At 36.8% G+C, this 19,253-nt stretch overlaps 1 protein-coding gene across 3 annotated transcripts in view; it reads right to left on the reverse strand.

Annotated features, from left to right (window-relative positions):
• The window catches only part of LSS (lanosterol synthase), a 787,682-nt gene that overhangs the window by 28,082 nt on the left and 740,347 nt on the right, over positions 1 to 19,253 (reverse strand). For 2 of the 3 annotated variants that reach the window (XM_044060549.1, XM_044060551.1), the window contains one exon: positions 17,792 to 17,870. In XM_044060549.1, the coding sequence (XP_043916484.1) occupies positions 17,792 to 17,870 (79 nt within the window). Of the gene's footprint in view, positions 1 to 13,531; positions 13,611 to 17,791; positions 17,871 to 19,253 lie in introns of all 3 variants that reach the window. The other variant, XM_044060550.1, reaches the window with a different exon arrangement.

Raw genomic sequence — 19,253 nt, forward strand, 5'->3', positions numbered from 1 at the left:
GAGTGGTGGAGTGCTGAGTGGACAAACTTCACCACCAGACGTGTGCAGACAAAGTTGAAGTCTAAATTTAATAAATTAATAGGTTCCAGTTAGAACACCAGGCCCATAATTACCTGATGCCTGCTTCACAGAAGTCTTCAAATGCCCCATATATTTTAGCTTCTTGTTAAGTTCTGAAAGAGATATTCTGTGCATCTTTTTCTGTTTTCCTCTCTGCAGAGAAGTTTCACCTTTCCTACTTTTTATAAGAAGCAGAGTGAGTATCAGATTAGGGTGATAAGCCTAACAATTTCTTATGCTGGATAAAAACCTGTAAATTTTTCACTGTCCTGGCTTTCTTATTAAAGGTAGCAAAGCACAAACAGAGAGCTATATCGTGTCCTTCCCCTACAGAAAACAAACACTGTAAATGACAGCCTTTATGGGAGGATCTGAGAGCTTTTTTTCATTTATTTATGAACACGTTTTAGCTAATGTGTTTTTAATGTATTTATTAGATGGAATTGATTATATATATTTATTTCACATACTGACGAACATTTTTAGGAAGTTTTTTTAGATAGGTAAAGACATACAAGCACTATTGCACTTTTTTCACATACTTAACTAATGAATATTCATGAATTCTTATACGGAAGTTGATTCGTTGATTTTAAATGAAGTTGAGGGTTTTCATTGGATAGGTTAGAATTAATTAACTTGGTAAAAGTATATAATTGATTTTTTTGACACCTGATTTTTATCTGATGAAGTCCTGTTTGGACGAAAACGCAATTGAGTGGAAACAGCATTAATGTCGATTTTCTTTGTCAATAAAACTAGTGGAAATATTCAAATTGGAGGAGTATTTCTTGGTCAAAGGCACTTTCTTCATTGTTTTTTGAGGATCTGAGAGCTACAAGAGAACTGAACTGGTGACTTTCTCAGAGGAACACCATTCATTTATGCACAAAAAATGTCAATTAAGTTTTCAAAGACAACTTTTAATGGAAATGATTAACATTGATGAAAAGCAATCAAGGTCAAAAGTGACCAGCAAACCTATGAAGCAAGTAGAGTGACATTTGGTTTGGGTAACAGAACTACCAGATACGTATAACTACTAAAAGCTTTCTCTCAAAAAATGACTGCCCAGAGCACTGTTTTAAATGTGTGGCATTGTATCAGCTTGATATAAACCCCAGGGGGATCCCTGGGGGTTGGTTTTAGAGAAAGAAACAGCTGTTACAGCAATTACGTCTTAATGCACATAACCCCTTTAGAATTAATGGAACTCTATCCATCACTTGCTTACTGAAATTAAAAACTTAGCAACATTAGAAGATTAAATTTTTTTTAAAATAAACTGTTATGCATTTATGTGCAATATTCTTAAAATGTTTTATTGTTTGGTATTGTTATAAAAATTGATGCATGTTTTTCATTTTTTTCCTTTTATAATACCAGTGCCTTTATTGCATTTTAGTTACAATGTTGCTTTAAAATTTTTGGCACAAAAGTGTCATGTCAGTTTAAATGTTTTGGAATAGCAATGTATAATTTAACAAGTCTAATAGTTACAGACGAAAATGCTTATGTACTTGTTCTAAATAATTGGGGTGTGGTTTACAATGACCACAGAGCCTTCTTACTTTTTGTTCTTTTTCCTGATCTGTATAACTTTTCTTTTAACGAGAATCTGCAAGGTTCTTTTAAAAACTTTTATTATCCTGAAATGAGCACATTCGTTCATGTAACAGTAATAAACTTCTTCAGATAAGTTTAAAAACAAAATGCAGTTTTTTAAATAAGGACCAAAATGATCATTTGATCTAAGGATGATGTCATTAAACCTTCCTATTTACATTTCTTAAAGTGCCGAAGTGCTGTAAAAAGTACTATTTAAAATGTATAAACACAGTAATCTAAAAGTGTGAGAGTATTCATTCACTAAAAGCTTTAAAATGTTCTGAATAAATAAACTTATTAAAAACATATTTTGAAAATATATATTAAGAATAACACAACCAAAAAATTAAAAGTAAAATTATTGAAAACACCAATTCTCAATGAGCATACTGGCATGTACACATACCCAAATGGAAATAATAGTAATGATGCTTTATCTGGTTAAATCTTTATGCTTTAAAATACAACTGTTCGAGCAGTAATCATTCAAGCTTGGCTAGTTGCAAGCATTTAAAAGTAACATCTGTGCAACAAGCAGAAACCCATGGAGCTTCAAACACTTTTGGAAATATTCCGGGGAGGTATCGCCCTTTTCAGGGCAATGTTCCGGTCTTAAATGAATGGTTGCAGGAAGGATTTGAATTCAATGTGGAGCCGATAGTTCAGCATTCTACTCTTTATGAAAAACTGAATGTCTTTGATTACAAATTGCTGAAATACAAAAAAACTTCAGGTCGAAAATTCTTATTTTGTTGAATGTATCAAAAATAAACAAGTATTCAAAGGACTGAGAATCTGGTGATTTCCGAGAGGCCTGTAGAAAAATTCCCCCCTTCATCTTCACCTTCTGGCTCTATTTGACAAACAAGGGTGTAAGTTGCACAAATTTCTGGTTAAACACAATCTTAAACTTATTGAAAAGTTAACTGTGGAACTTAACTTTCTGGATAACCTAATAAAGGATGATAAGACTGCTGTGGTGGTGCTGCGGTAGCGCTGTTGCCTCACAGTAAGATGTCCCATTCGATTCTCAGCTAGAGCAACTTCTGTCTGGAGACATGCGTGAATGGGCGTACCTTTGTTGAAGGTTGTGCATCAGGGCTGGCAACTCGGCACGTAAAAATATACTGCCAATCATTAGCGGCCCGGAGTTCCACTGTGGTGACCCCTAACCGGAAAAAGCCGAAAGACACAACATCTAATACAAGCAAACAAATTTGAACATGTAAGAATTTTCAACAGTACTGACCAGCAACTAGAACGTCTGAAAGCAACAAAACTAAGGAAAATTGAGAGAGACAGAATTGACTTTGTCAAAGCTACTGTGTACTCTAATCACCCACCATCCCATAATTGGGGTAAAGGGAGGCACTGGAAATTTGTTGAACAGTAACAACACTATTCATCAGAATGAACCCATGACTAATGGTGGCAATACTCAAGAGTACAATGAACCTGCTATGCCTTTATCGGATCCCATGGAATTTCCACCCTTGAGATGCTCAGAAAGGATAAAGGGAGGAAACCATGACAAACACAATCGACACCAACGTAGTGATTAATGGAACAACCAGGGTTTTCAAACACCCCCCCAGGAGGAACCACTGGTGATTGAACAATTAGTTCCATCCCCAACAGTTGAACCAACCGCTGCGGACATATCAAGGAGGGAGGAACTAACAGAAGTGACTACTTCAACAAGCATGGTCCTACTACATACTTTTGAAATAATTCACAACCAGGAAGGAGACTTTAAAATTTATAATTTTTCCAGCATGTTCTTTGATCAGGAACTAGCAGATTTACTGTCAAAAAGACTTACATTTGCTCCATCTAAGAAAGCCAATGCGGCTAACACTTTGTTGGAGTTAAAAATGTATTTAACAAAACTAAACCATAAATTTATTCTTGATGGTAATAATATTCCTGCTGATGATTTGCATATTTTGAGCACATTCAACCCACCCCTGCATCTGGTATTGCAACTTTTTGAAAAGGTATGTGAATTAGATATCAGAAACTTGTTAAAACAAAATAACAAGCATTGTGAATTCAACTTAAGTACAAAGTTAATTTATTGCATTTTTTAAAACAAAAGAATGTTAGAATCATGAAACCGGATGAGGGGGATGGCTCGTTATCATGGATGTGCATGAATACAATAATAAAATGTTTGAAATTTTAAATAGTGACATCTACGAACGTGTTTCAAAAAATCAGTTGAACAGAGCATATAGAAGCATTGGTATGCAAATCAGGGACATGTTCATTGATAGATGCATAGATCTAGATACTTTAAACTATTTTAACATGACCTCCCCACTCACACCAACTACATTTGGGGTCCCAAAAAGGCATAAAAATATTGATAACCCTCTGATGCATCCCATAGTGGATGGGCACAATTAAATAGCATGAGCCTGTGCTGCATACCTTCACAACAAACTGAAAATTTTTTAATAAACAAAACACAACTTTGTAAGCATTCTTGGGATTTTTTAGAGTTGATTAACAAAGTTGAATATGACCACAAAGATGTTTTTATTATGAGAGAAGTAAAGGATCTCTATACAGTCATCCTCCAAGATACAGTATTGCATGGATTACTGAATTCTTGTTCCAGAAGGGGTCCCCCTAGATGAGATTAATCTCTATGGGGAGCTGTTTCACCTGGTTTTGGATAATAATTACATTTTATTTGATGGAAAATATTTACAGAAGAGTGGAGTAGCTATGGGGTCACCTTGCAGCTCTGTTTTTGCAAACCTAGTCATGGTCCACTGGGAGCATAAGTTTTCATTTGAAAATGAAGTGAAAAATCCTTCTGGCTTTATGTCCGCTAACCTGAATGATATCTTTATCCTTTGGAAGGAAAAGGTTGAGAATATTGAGTCCTTTATGGAATACATCAATTGTACAACCAACCTTTTAAATTTTACACATGACTATGCATCAGATAAAATAGCCTATCTGGATGTATTGGAGAAAGACATTGGTCCAACAGATATACATCCATTCATTACAGGAAAAAGAATGTCATTTGGTTTTGATGAATGTGCAAAAGCAACCTTTAAAAAAGGAAAACTGCTGCACCAGGAAAACAGTTTGGGACAAGAATGTGATATAAAAACACTTGAGCAAGAGGGAGTGTATAAATAGTTGGGAATTGATGAAGGATCAACAGTAAAACATGAACAAATGCAAATAAAACTCAGTAAAGAATTCTTTTGAAGACTTTAAATTAATCCTGAGAACAGCATTGACATCTAGGAACAAGATCCAAGCTACTAATCAATTTGCTCTTCCTGTCCTAACGTACAGTTTTGGAGTGAATGACTGGCCCCAAAAAGTGTTGGATAGATTAGATATTAAAACAAGAAGGATGTTTCATGCTCACAAAATGATTTATAAAAATCAGTGTATACCAAGATTATATATTCCCGTTCTGAAGGAGGGATGGGCCTCCTTGAAACTGATTACATGTGTAGATCTGCACATATATCTACTGACCTCACAAAATCCAAATGTAGTGAAAGTTTTGAAACACGAGGATAATAAATCTAAGATGACTTCTCTGCTTAATTTAGAAGAAGCATACTGACATCAAGCAGGAATGGAAATCAAACCAGAAGTAGATAAAAAAACAGGCAGCAACTGAATGTGCCACAAAGCAAAAGAAAGAAAGAAAATTAGGTGAAGGACCAGATGAGAAGGCAAAAAATGTGGAAGAAACATAAATATAGTTGCCAGTACAGGAAACTTCTGGAAGAGCCTCATGTTGATCAAGAACGAATGCAGGAATGGTTAAGGAGAGGCAAATTCAAACCAAGAAATGAAAGGTAATATTGGCAGTCCAAGATAGTGGGCTACGCACACACTGGTTTACAAAGTCCTTTGAACATGTTGGAGAAACAGACAAATGTAGGTTTTGTAAAATCAAACTGGAAACAGTCACACACCTTGTTGCTGGTTACAACACACTAATGGCAAAAGGACTATATACCCAAAGGCATAATAATGTGGTGAGATGGTTGCACTGGGGATTGTACAAACATTATGGTATCGAAGTGGCTGAAAACACTGGAAACATAAGCCACAAAGCATCATAAAATATGATGAAGTTTATATCACATGGGATCACCCATTACCAACAGTTCAAAAGATAGCTGCTAGAAAACCAGATACAGTGGTCCAAGAAAAGAAGACAAAAGTAGCATTGATCATTGAAATCACCACACACAGTGACTATATTGTCTTGCATACAGTGAGAGACACAACGTCATAAAATACCGGGATCTGCAGGTAGTAATGAGCAATGTGGAAGAAAGATACCCAGACAGTGACAATAGTAGTAGGAGCAACGGGTCTTATAAAAAAGAATTTACAATCGTATTTAGATATGTTACCAATCCATGTAACCCCGTATGAATTGCAGGAGTCATTACTGGGCACACTGCGGGTGCTGTGAAGAGCACTACTGGCTGACATCAAAGATTGAAACAATACCTATTTCATGAACTTTAATGATACTTTGACTTAAGAATGGGGTCCATTCCCGTCATGGTATTAGAAACCCAAAAGACTTGGAGAAATTAAAAAGGAAAAAGACCTACTCCAACACCATTCTTCATTATATCAGTTCATACTCCCACCATCAAAAAAGGTCAGTAGTAAAGGGGCAGCTTGTGAGGGCAGCAAGGATGGTTACTTTAGACTCACAGTTTGAGGAAGAGTGCAATAACATGGTGGGAATATTTGTCAGGAGAGGATATCCAAAACCTCTTCTTCAGGAATAAAGAAGAGACAGATACAGTAAAAGAAGAGCAGGGCATTTCACACCCATTTTAAATACTTCACTTCTAGGGCTTGCATCTTATACACAATCTTCTAGGCTAGATGGAACACAATATAACTTTAGCCCAACCACTAGTTTTACTACATGTTTTAGCAGTGATTCTAAAACGCTGGGTTAGTATGTGTGATGACATTCTAGTAAATAACAAAATAGATGAAAGACTCACTATAGTGTACCATAGGGGCTCTAATTTTAAAACTACCCTGGAGAATATGACAAGCAACAATACCAGCAATATACCTCTCAACTGTACAGATTTTTGCAGAATGTCCAGATTTTTGCCTCTTATTTTTGGTCTGTTTCTCATAAAATTTTGTTTTTCTGGCAAATCATTGGCAAATTTTTGAGGAGTGAAGTTAGAACATAATGACAGGCATTTGAGATACAGAATTTCTACCTTTCAGAAAATTCATACTAATGCAAACATTTTTATTCTATCAACTTTCTAAGTTTGTAAGAGCAATATGTAAAACTGTCCCTATTTTTGAGCCCAGTAGTACACATAGTAACAATCTTATATCCACTATGAGAAAAATGTGTGCATTGCCCATTTTATAAATATATTTTTACTGGTGACTCTTTTACCACCTGTGGTAAGGAGTATCGGATAAAGGGTAGATACAACTGTGAGTCTAAGGGAGTTGTATCTGTAGGATTAAGCCAGTCCTGCCCATGTTTTTATATGGGCAAAATGGAACACAGATTACAGGACTGGATTTATAAGCACGAATATAATATAAAAAGAACACATCTGAATAATGCATTAGCAAAAGATGTTCACATGTACCCTAACCAACATTTCAAATACTTGGTTATAGACAAGGTCAGTATCAGTATGACAGGGGATCTATGGATACTGGTTCTAGACGCAAAATAATTAATTTGGCAGCTACTTTTAAATGCTTGTAACTGGCCAGGCTTATATGATTACTGCTCGATCAGTTGTATTTTACAGCATAAAGCTTTAACCAGATAAAGCATTATTATTATTATTATTATTTCCATTTGGGTATGTTTACATGTCAACATGCTCAATGAAAATTGGTGCAAAAAACTGGAAAACAGCAACCTTGTAGCCGGAAAGCCAACTCTAACCAAAGGAATTGAGAATTCAAAGTAACTTCTTTAACGCAAAAGTTTTTATTCTTAAAAAGTAGCGTTTTCGCCGTGGCTCCTGCCTCAGCTTCATCAGAAGAAAATACAAATGGAAACAGCTAACAAAAACATTTAAATACTCTCATAGAGGAAGTGACAAAACAAACCTAATCATGTGAGCTTAATTAAAAACAATTACATAATTAAAAACAAACCAATAAGTACTTAACAAAAACTGTTTGTACTAAAATTAAGAATACATTCATTGTATATTGTAAAAATGTACTTTTAGTAATATAAAACCATTTTTCAAAAGAACCTGTCAGTATTACTACACAAGAAGTCAGTAACATACTGTTCTTAAAGAAGAAGTCTGAAACATTTACCTAAAATAACTTTTCAGCTTCAATATACATGAAATATTGCAGTTCTCATTTAGGCCAACAGGTCTAAATGCATCTAGATTCAACTGCCAAGCTAATTCAGTACATTCAAGAATGGTTTCAACAGGACCACGCATAATGTTAAAAGGTACCTGGTCAATACCCATAAATCTAAATGAGTGCCCTGGGTTATTATGTACATGTTTTGCTAAAGCATTCTCCAGCAGTGGTTTTTTTATTGCGTAAAGGTGTTGGTAAACTCTTTCTTTTAATTTGCGATTCGTTTTTCCTATATAAAACGATGGGCAACAGTTGCACAAAGCAATGTAGACCACCGATTTAGATTCGCAAGATATCCTATGGTTTATCTGGTACCTTATATTTCTAACAAAGAAAGAGTTACCTGTCGTTATAACTTTACACATATTACAATGGCGCATTTAAATGAGCCTCTAGTCCTTGCTGTGACATGGGAATGTGATGTTCGTTGTAATATTTCTTTTAAATTATTACTTCTTCTGTATATAACAAAAGGACGTTCCCCTAACTTCTCAATAAGGTTAACTGAATTAATGACCAATGGCCAGTTTCTTTAAAAATATTGCCCAAATATCATTGGAATTTAGATTATATTGAGTAATAAAACTCAAAGAAAAATTCCTAAAGGTAGTAGAAACATTTTGATTTATTGATTGATTGGCAGTAGCAAATTGGGCATCAATACCTTGATTCAACAAAGGTTTGTATATACCACTAACTCTCTTGGAATCAACCTCTAAAATGAGGTCATTTAGAAGCTCAATAGGATAACCTCGGTTTAAAAATAAATCCTTAAGGAACTGACACTCAGTTCTAAAGTCACTTAAATTACTACACATTCTTCCTGCATTACAAGCTGACCCTTAACTATGGATTTTTTCTGTTTGGGTGGATGTAAGCTAGTGTAGTGCAGGAAGGAGTTGCAGTATGTTGGCTTCCTAAAAATTTTTGAAGAATATACTCCTTCAGTAAAGTCTTCGTTAGTCTCACATCTAAATAGTCTGTTTCAACAGTGGAGAAATTAAATGTAAATTTTAACCAATCCGTGAGTGTTGTTTATGTAATCAACAAAAGACTGTGCCTCCGGTTCAGTTCCTTTAAACAGGATAAATATATCATCCAAGAATCTAGTGTAGTATTTTATGTTCTGCATTATAGATTCATTGGATAGAATAAACTGCTTTTCCCAAAAGGCTACAAACAAGTTAGCTACGCTCGCCCCACAGGGCGAGCCCATGGCTATTCCACATTTCTGTAAGTAGTATTTCTGGTCGAATACAAAAAAGTTAGAAGACAGTACTATGCTTAAGAGCTCAGTGATTATGTATATCTCCTCCTGTGGAGCGTTTAAACTTTCCATCAAAAGTTGTAACCATTCCACTGCTTCATCATGTGGAATAGATGTATATAAATCCGCTACATCAACAGTTAGGAAGTTCAACTCAGGGTTGAAGTCAATACTGTTGATGTCACGGAGAAAGGACCAAGAGTCCATGCAGATTGTGGAAATTTTTTTCACATATTTTGATAAAATGTTGTCTATTAATTTCGAACAGGGTAGGTCATAGAAGACCTACCGCCTATTAATGCCCTCATGGGGGTTTTTATGGTCTTTGTGTATCTTTGGTATTCCAAACATAACAGGCAACTTTGGTGTAATGATGTCAATGTAATTGTATGTGTCTAAATCAATTTTGCCTGCAAGGAAAAGATCACGAAAGTATCCCCTAATACGGCCTTGAGTTACATTAACCTCATTTAAAGAGGAAACTTCATAAGCCTGGGATGTAAGAATCTCAAGCATTTTCTCCTTGTATTGGGAATCGTCAAAGACCACCAAACCACCCCCCTTGTCTGGCTTTAGAAACCTAACGTAAACAACGCAAGCTATTTAACCAGTGGCGTTGTTGTCAGAAATATTCATGTTTCTAGAGCCCATATTTGTTTTAGAAACAGTGAAAAGATGTCTTATGTCAATTTCACACATCTGCTCAAAAAGCAGTAGATTGGGTTGAATGGGAGGGTTAAATACACTAGGTAACCTTAGTTTGTTATAATCTATTGTGGTCTCGTTGTTAAGTAACATTCTCAAATTCAACTTACGTATGTAACATTTCAAATCAATAAGAGTTTTTGCTAAATTTCCATATGTGCTAGGGATAAAAGTATATCCTAATGCTAATAGTTCAACAGAGTCTACATCTAGTTCTAAAGTAGAAAAATTGTAGATAGTAAAATCTTTTTAAGGTTGGTGTAAATGGTAGGACCTTGTGGGGAGTTCTAGGTCTACCTAGGGTACTATTCTCTATCCTTATCGCCCCCGGTTCGTAGCCGCCCCTTGTTTCCTCTGATTGTTCCCTAAAAAAACTTTGTCTTTAGTGGCTGTGGCTTGGCCTTGATTTTGTTGTCCAGGACCCCCCATTGCTTTTTGAAATCTAGTATTGTTACAAACTTTTGAAGTACCCTTTAATCTGTTGCTTCTTCTCACTCCCTGCGTAGCAGAGGTAGAAGAAAGCTCACCTTCTTCACCTGTACTCAATGTTTGCTCTGTTTCAGGCATGGTGGAAGCCTCATTAGGTTCTGCATTCTTAGAAACTGGAAGTCTAATAGTTAAATTAGGGTAAGCCTGACTAGATGAGTACACTGCCCTGTCCCTAACTAATTTTTTATTTTTATTAGTTTTAACTTGTTTAACAAGGCATCTATACTCGAAAAAATACGTTCTTAGTCAAATTTGAACTGCAAAAAAGACAGGTTATTTTGATTTCTTCATCAAGTATATTCACTTCAGATATAAGCGACAAAATGTGTATGTCGTAATGCTTCACAATAACATTTAGTAATTGGAATCCTTGTTCCTGGAATAAACATTCAAGTTCTGCAATGTAGGCATGATCTACTAACAGTCCCGAAGGGGTAAAGTTATTCCTTAAACCCTTTGGTATTAATTTTCTTTTAGACATTGCCTAAAATAGGCAGCCTCAAGCTGCAGTTTTTTTAATTTAAGCAACTTTAGATCAAATACCTTTAGGCAGTCATTAAGTTTGTTCACATCCTTCTCTATAGTTGAAGTGTTCTGAAAATCCACTCCAGTCTGGTCGACTGGAAGGAAAGAGAAGGGATTTTCCTTATTAATCCAGCTTGACAAAGAAACATCGTCACGCTCCGGTTCGCCTTCATGCAAAGTATTCAAACCAGAGACTGATGGTGTGCGTATGTTAGAATTAACAACAGCAACAACAGATTGTGCAGTGTCGTTCTGCACTTGGGAATTTGTAGGAAAAAAACCTGTCTCACTCGTAGTAGGCAAACAACCTTCACGGTGGTTGGAACGCCCAGTACTTTGTTGTTTACTCCGTTGAGGTAATCCTCTTGGCGGTTGGGCTGCCGGAATGGCACTTTCTGAATCCGAAAGTGATACTGGAACGGAAACTGGTACACCAACTTGTTCAGTATTTCCGAGTGTTACTTCTTGTTCAATATTTCCGGTTGTGATAGGTTTACGTTCAATAGCATCCATACGGATGTGTAAAGCCTCTATTTTTTGAGAAATAGAAGCTAATAACGAATAAATGTCACCTTCATTAACACTTTTAGAGTTAGTGGCTGTTCCAAAAAGGTTAGGACTAACCGGACAAACAGGAGTACTTGATTCCATCATGAAAGAACAAACGGTAGTAAAAAAGCAAACAAACTGGTGCAAAAAACTGGAAAACAGCAACCTTGTAGCCGGAAAGCCAACTCTAACCAAAGGAATTGAGAATTCAAAGTAACTTCTTTAACGCAAAAGTTTTTATTCTTAAAAAGTAGCGTTTTCGCCGTGGCTCAATGAAAATTGGTATTTTCAACCATTTTACTTTTACTCTTTTGGTTGTGTATTTTTAATGTATATTTTCAATAAATAATTTTGAAAAGCTTATGTAGTCTGTGTATTTTAAAGCTTTTAATAAATGAATAATCTCACACTTTTAGATTACTGTGTTTATGCACTTTATGAGCAGACAGATGATCCGCTGTGGCGACCTAACCGGGAAAAAGCCGAAAGAAGAAGAAGAAATAGCACTTTTACACCACTTTGGCACTTTAAGAAATGTAAATGGAAGGGTTTATTGACATCATCCATACATCAGATGATCATTTTGGGCCTTATTCAAAAATCAGCCTTTTGTTTTTAAACTTATCTGAAGAAGTTTCTTACTGTTACATGAACAAAAGTGGTCATTTGTGGATAATAAAAGTTTTTACAAGAACCTTACGGCTTCTCCTTCTGGCAGCTAACGTAGCTTATGTTTTACAAATTTGCTTTTTGTCTGTGCTGCTTCTTTTTAATGATATATGTCATTTGTCATTTAATCTAAAATCAGAATATCTAACTACAGATGCTGTAACACAACTTATCTAAACACACTTCATCTAACCTAACATAACTAAAAAAAAAACAAAACAAAAAAATAATTTTTTATCACCCTCCCCTTACTTAAGTATAACAATTTCACAGTCGCACTATAACAGAAAAAAGAAAAAAACACCAGAAGTGCACCGCTAGCTTGCAAAGTCTAACACAATCTGATGGCCGCCTGCATCATGGTTCCAAGAAGAAGGAAAAAAACTACAGTAGCAAAATCAGAGAAGTGTGTGCTCATTTCTAGTTACACAGGGTAGGAAGGAATCAAGAAAATGGAGAGCTGCTATGCAGTTCATGCAAACAGCCACTGTATTTCTGATGCACTTGTCTGCTTACTATATATATATATATATATATATATATATATATATATATATATATATATATATGTGGGTAGGAAAAAACTGCACAAAATAATTCTGGAAAGACATTATTGTTAACGAAACATAGGAGACTGGATGGTTTGCTTGTCAATGCCTACCGAATAGCACTGCTTCAAAGAAGATACGGCAAGTGTTTTGTACAGACGCGCATGTGTATGCACAACACATACATATGTGTGTGAGCTGTGCATGCAATAAGTAAAATGTGAACTGACTTGTGCTACAAAGGCAATGTATCATTTCTGACGAGATCCTTCAAGATACCACAATAATACAAACATTACTGTACACTGCAAAAAAGTACCTAACTCTGTTTTACCCCCCCCCCCCACCAGATTTTTATTCATGATGTACATTTGCTGTAGATCTCTGGAAGGCTGATATGCAGAAATGCTGTGGTAAACAGTTTATTCATCTTGTAATATACTGTTGTGTGACAGAGGGTCAATATCATTATTAACTACTACCAACCAAATTTGGATTTTATAGCTTTTCTCATGAGAAGGAAAAGTAAAGCAGGAAGTCTTTGCCAAGTATAAAAGAGTTTTTCACACCTCCATTTCACAAACAAGCAACACATTCTTTGATGATACGAAGCAATGTACATACGCTTGCTGAAAGATTGGATAAACATACAAAGTGTAACCACATAGGCACAAATGAATGCATACCATCTAGGGAAAAATTAAAAATCCATACCAACCTGAGGCCAGTCTCCATTTGGAAGCTGTCTGCTAATGAGCATCTGGATTCCCCTTTCCAGTACATGGACATCAGGGTATCTATAAAGCAAAATTTCATTCAAAAATATCAGAAAATACCACAGAAAAGCATTTAGGGTAAAGGAGCTACATGCAAAATGATAGAGTAAGCAGAGTATAATAATACACAGAACAAGAGCACATACTAAGGCAGTGAGCGAGAAATCTACAGAAGGATGATTTATAATACTGATGCAGAGGTGCAAGAAAGCAATTTATACAATAAAAATAATGACCAAGTGCAATAAAAAGCAGTCAAGCAATAATGCATCATTGCAAATCTACTCTCGTAGGTCATGTGTGTCAAACTAAGCCGTGCATTAGAATAGAATCACTAGCACTTTTCATACAGGGGCAATAACCTAGAATTTTTTACTGGCCCATTTCCAATGACAACATCTAGCATATCTCTAGCTACTAAATGGAATAAGCTCCTTTACGATACAAATCTAAAAACTGTTTTTAAAACTTTTAACTTCAAAACAGGCATTTGTAAAAAATACACATGAAAATTAGGGCATGTGTGTGTGTGTGTGTGTGTGTGTGTGTGTGTGTGTGTGTGTGTGTGTGTGTGTGTGTGTTTATCAGGCATTTAACCCAGCCACTGGGGATGCACAAGCCAGTGCATTTCTTTGTGCCGGTCCCAAGCCCAGATAAATGGGGAAGACTGAGTCAGGAAGGGCATCAGGTGTAAAATTTTGCCAAATCATACATACGGACAACAGAACAGATATACATACCGGATTGTTCGAGGCCCAGGTTAACAATGACCGCTACCAGTACTGTTGGCCAACAGAGTGATGGCAGAAATTGGGTTACTGTTGGCCAAAGGAGGAGAAGAGGGGGAAGGCATGCCCAAAGGCAGGTAAAGGCTAGGACTGTGGTAGTGAGGGTTGAAACTTTGAATGTTAGCAGTATGACTGGTATAGGGAGAGAGCTAGCTGATATGATGGACAGAAGGAAGGTTGGTATACTGTGTGTGCAAGAGACTAGATGGAAGGGGAGCAAGGCTAGGTGTATCGGAGGTGGGTTCAAATTGTTTTATCATGGTGTGGATGGGAGGAAAAAAGGCATAGGGGTTATCCTGAAAGAACAGTATGCTAACAGTGTTTTGGAGGTGAAAAGAGTGTTGGATAGAGTGATGTTTATGAAGCTGAAAATTGATGGTGTAATGATGAATGTTGTTAGTGCATATGCTCTACAAGTTGGGTGTGCGATGGATGAGAAAGAAAAATTTTGGAGTGAGTTGGATGAAGTGGTGATGACACTGTACTCAAAGGTGAGAGAGTGGTGATTGGAGCAGATTTCAATGGGCATTTTGGTGTCTGGAACAGAGAGGATGAAGAAGTGAGGGGTAGGTATGGTGTTAAGCAAAGGAATGCAGAAGGTCAGATGGTAGTAGATTTTCCGAAAAGGATGGACATGGCTGTGGTGAATACGTATTTTAACAAAAGCGAGGGCATAAGGTGACATATAAGAGTGGAGGAAGATGCACATAGGTGGATTATATCTTATGTAGAAGTGCCAGTCTGAAGGAGATTGGAGACTGTAAAGTGGTGGCAAGGGAATGTGTAGTTGGGCAGTGTAGGATGGTGGTTTGTAGGATGACATTGGTGATCAAGAAGAGGAAGAGGAGTGTGAGGGCAGCACCAAGGATCAAATGGTGGAAACTGAAAAAGGGTAATTGTGAGGTGGAGTTCAGGGAAGAGTTAATTCAAGCACTGGGTGGCAGTGAAAAGTTACTGAATAGCTGGGTAACTACAGCAGAGCTAGTAAGGAGATGGCTAGAAAGGTGCTTGGTGTGACATATGGAAAGAGGAAGGAGGACAAGGAGATCTGGTGGTGGAACGAGGAAGTACAGGAGAGTATACAGAGAAAGAGGTTGGCAAAGAAGAAGTGGGATTGTCAGGCAGATGAATAAAGTAGACAGGAGTATAAGGAGATGAGGTGCATGGCAAAGAGAGAGGTGTGAAGGCTAAGGATAAGGCGTATGAAGAGTTGTATGAAAGGTTGGACACTAAGGAGGGAGAAAAGGACCTGTACCAATTGGCTAGACAGAGGGACCGAGCTAGTAAAGATGTGCAGCAGGTAAGGGTGATAAAGGATAATGAGGGAAACGTACACACAAGCGAGGAGAGTGTGTTGAGCAGAAGGAAGGAGTACTTTGAGGGGCTGATAAATGAAGAGAATGAGAGAGAGAGGGAGAAGGTTGGATGATGTGGGGATAGTGAATCATGAAGTGCAGTGGATTAGCAAGGAAGAAGTAAGGACAGCTATGAAGAAGATGAAGAATGGAAAGGCTGCTGGTCCAGATGACATACCCGTGGAAGCATGGAGGTGTTTAGGTGAAATGGCAGTGGAGTTTTTAACTAGATTGTTTAATGAAATCTTGGAAAATGAGAGGATGCCTGAAAAATGGAGAAAAAGTGTTTTGGTACCGATTTTTAAGAATAAGGGTGATGTGCTGAGCTTCAGTAACTAGAGAGGGATTAAACTGATCAGTCACAGCATGAAGTTATGGGAAAAAGTAGTGGAAGCAAGGTTAAGAAGGGACGTGATGATTATTGATCAGCAGTATGGTTTCATGCTGGGAAAGAGCACTACAGTAATTTTTGAAAAGCTTATGTAGTCTTTCGTGTATTTTAAAGCTTTTTAATAAATGAATAATCTCACACTTTTAGATTACTGTGTTTTAGCTGCACTTTATGAGCAGACAGATGATCCGCTGTGGCGACCTAACCCAGGGAAAAAAAGCCGAAGAAGAAGAAGAAATAGCACTTTTACACCACTTTGGCACTTTAAGAAATGTAAATGGAAGGGTTTATTGACATCATCCATACATCAGATGATCATTTTAGGCCTTATTCAAAAACCTGCCTTTTGTTTTTAAACTTATCTGATGAAGTTTCTTACTGTTACATGAACAAAAATGGTCATTTGTGGATAATAAAAGTTTTTACAAGAACCTTACAGCTTCTGCTTCTGGCAGCTAATGTAGGTTATGTTTTACAAATTTGCTTTTTGTCTGTGCTGCTTCTTTTTAATGATATATGTAATTTGTCATTTAATCTAAAATCAGAATATCTAAATACAGATGCTCTAACACAACTTATCTAAACACACTTCATCTAACCCAACATAACTAAAAAAAAAACAAAACAAAAAAATAATTTTTTATCACCCTCCCCTTACTTAAGTATAACAATTTCACAGTCGCACTATAACAGAAAAAAGAAAAAAACACCAGAATTACCATTAGCTTGCAAGAGTTCAACACAATCTGATGGCCGCCCTGCATCATGGTTCCAAGAAGAAGGAAAAAACTACAGTAGCAAATCAGAGAAGTGTGCTCATTTCTAGTTACACAGGGTAGGGAAGGAATCAAGAAAAATGGAGAGCTGCTACGCAGTTCATCAATACAATATTAATTCTGATGCCTTGTCTGCTTACTATATATATCCTATATATATATATATATATATATATATATATATATATATATATATATGGTGGGTAGGACAAAACTGCATAAAATAATTCTGGAAAGACATTACTGTTAAGCGAAACATAGGAGACTGGATGGTTTGCTTGTCAATGCCTACCGAATAGCACTGCTTCAAAGAAGATACGGCAAGTGTTTTTGTACAGGCGATGCCACGTGTATGCACAACACATACATATGTGTGAGCTGTGCATGCAATAAGTAAAATGTGAACTGACTTGTGCTACAAAGGCAATGTATCATTTCTGCCGAGATCCTTCAAGATACCACAATAATACAAACATTACTGTAAACTGGCAAAAAAGTACCTCACTCTGTTTTTACCCCCACCAGATTTTTATTCATGATGTACATTTGCTGTATATCTTTGGAAGACTGATATGCAGAAATGTTGTTGTAGATAGTTTATTCATCTTGTAATATACTGTTGTGTGACAGAGAGACAATATCATTAACTACTACCAACCAAATTTGGATTTTATAGCTTTTCTCATGAGAAGGAGAAGTAAAGCAGGAAGTATTTTGCCAAGTATAAAAGAGTTTTTCACACCTCCATTTCACAAACAAGCAACAAATTCCTTGATGATACGAAACAATGTACATACGCTTGCTGAAAGATTGGATAAACATACAAAGTGTAACCACATAGGCACAAATGAATGCATACCCTCTAGGGAAAAAATGAAAAATCCATACCAACCTGAGGCCAATCTCCATTTGGAAGCTGTCTGCTAATGAGCATCTGGATTCCCTTTTCCAGTACATAGACATCAGGGTATCTATAAAGCAAAATTTCATTCAAAAATGTCAGAAACTACCACAGAAAAGCATTTAGGGTGAAGTGGCTACGTGAAAAATGACAGAGTAAGCAGAGTATAATAATACACAGAACAAGAGCACATACTAAGGCAGTGAGCGAGAAATCTACAGAAGGATGATTTATAATACTGATGCAGAGGTGCAAGAAAGCAATTTATACAATAAAAATAATGACCAAGTGCAATAAAAAGCAGTCAAGCAATAATGCATCATTGCAAATCCTCTCTGGTAGGTCACGTGTGTCAAACTAAGCCGTGCATTAGAATAGAATCACTAGCACTTTTCATACAGGGGCAATAACCTATAATTTTTTACTGGCCCATTTCCAATGACAACATCTAGCATATCTTTAGCTACTAAATGGAATAAGCTCCGTTACGATACACACCTAAAAACTGTTTTTAAAACTTTTAACTTCAAAACAGGCATTTGTAAAAAATACACATCAAAATTAGGGCATGTGTGTGTGTGTGTGTGTGTGTGTGTGTGTGTGTGTGTGTGTGTGTGTGTGTGTGTGTTTATCAGGCATTTAACCCAGGCACTGGGGATGCACAAGCCAGTGCATTTCTTTGTGCCGTCCCAAGCCCAGATAAATGTGGAAGGTTGAGTCAGGAAGGGCATCCGGAGTAAAATTTTGCCAAATCATACATGCGGACAACAGAACAGATATACATACGGATTGTTCGAGGCCCAGGTTAACAATGACCGCTACCAGTACTGTTGGCCAACAGGTGATGGCAGAAATTGGGTTACTGTTGGCCAAAGGAGGAGAAGAGGGGGAAGGCATGCCCAAAGGCAGGTAAAGGCTAGGACTGTGGTAGTGAGGGTTGAAACTTTGAATGTTAGCAGTATGACTGGTATAGGGAGAGAGCTAGCTGATATGATGGACAGAAGGAAGGTTGGTATACTGTGTGTGCAAGAGACTAGATGGAAGGGGAGCAAGGCTAGGTGTATCGGAGGTGGGTTCAAATTGTTTTATCATGGTGTGGATGGGAGGAAAAAAGGCATAGGGGTTATCCTGAAAGAACAGTATGCTAACAGTGTTTTGGAGGTGAAAAGAGTGTTGGATAGAGTGATGTTTATGAAGCTGAAAATTGATGGTGTAATGATGAATGTTGTTAGTGCATATGCTCTACAAGTTGGGTGTCACGATGGATGAGAAAGAAAAATTTTGGAGTGAGTTGGATGAAGTGGTGATGACACTGTACTCAAAAGGTGAGAGAGTGGTGATTGGAGCAGATTTCAATGGGCATTTTGGTGTCTGGAACAGAGAGGATGAAGAAGTGAGGGTAGGTATGGTGTTAAGCAAAGGAATGCAGAAGGTCAGATGGTAGTAGATTTTC

This window comes from Protopterus annectens, chromosome 2.part0 (assembly GCF_019279795.1).
Source record: "Protopterus annectens isolate FY-2018-M chromosome 2.part0, PAN1.0, whole genome shotgun sequence".
In the NCBI taxonomy this organism is placed as follows: domain Eukaryota; kingdom Metazoa; phylum Chordata; order Ceratodontiformes; family Protopteridae; genus Protopterus; species Protopterus annectens.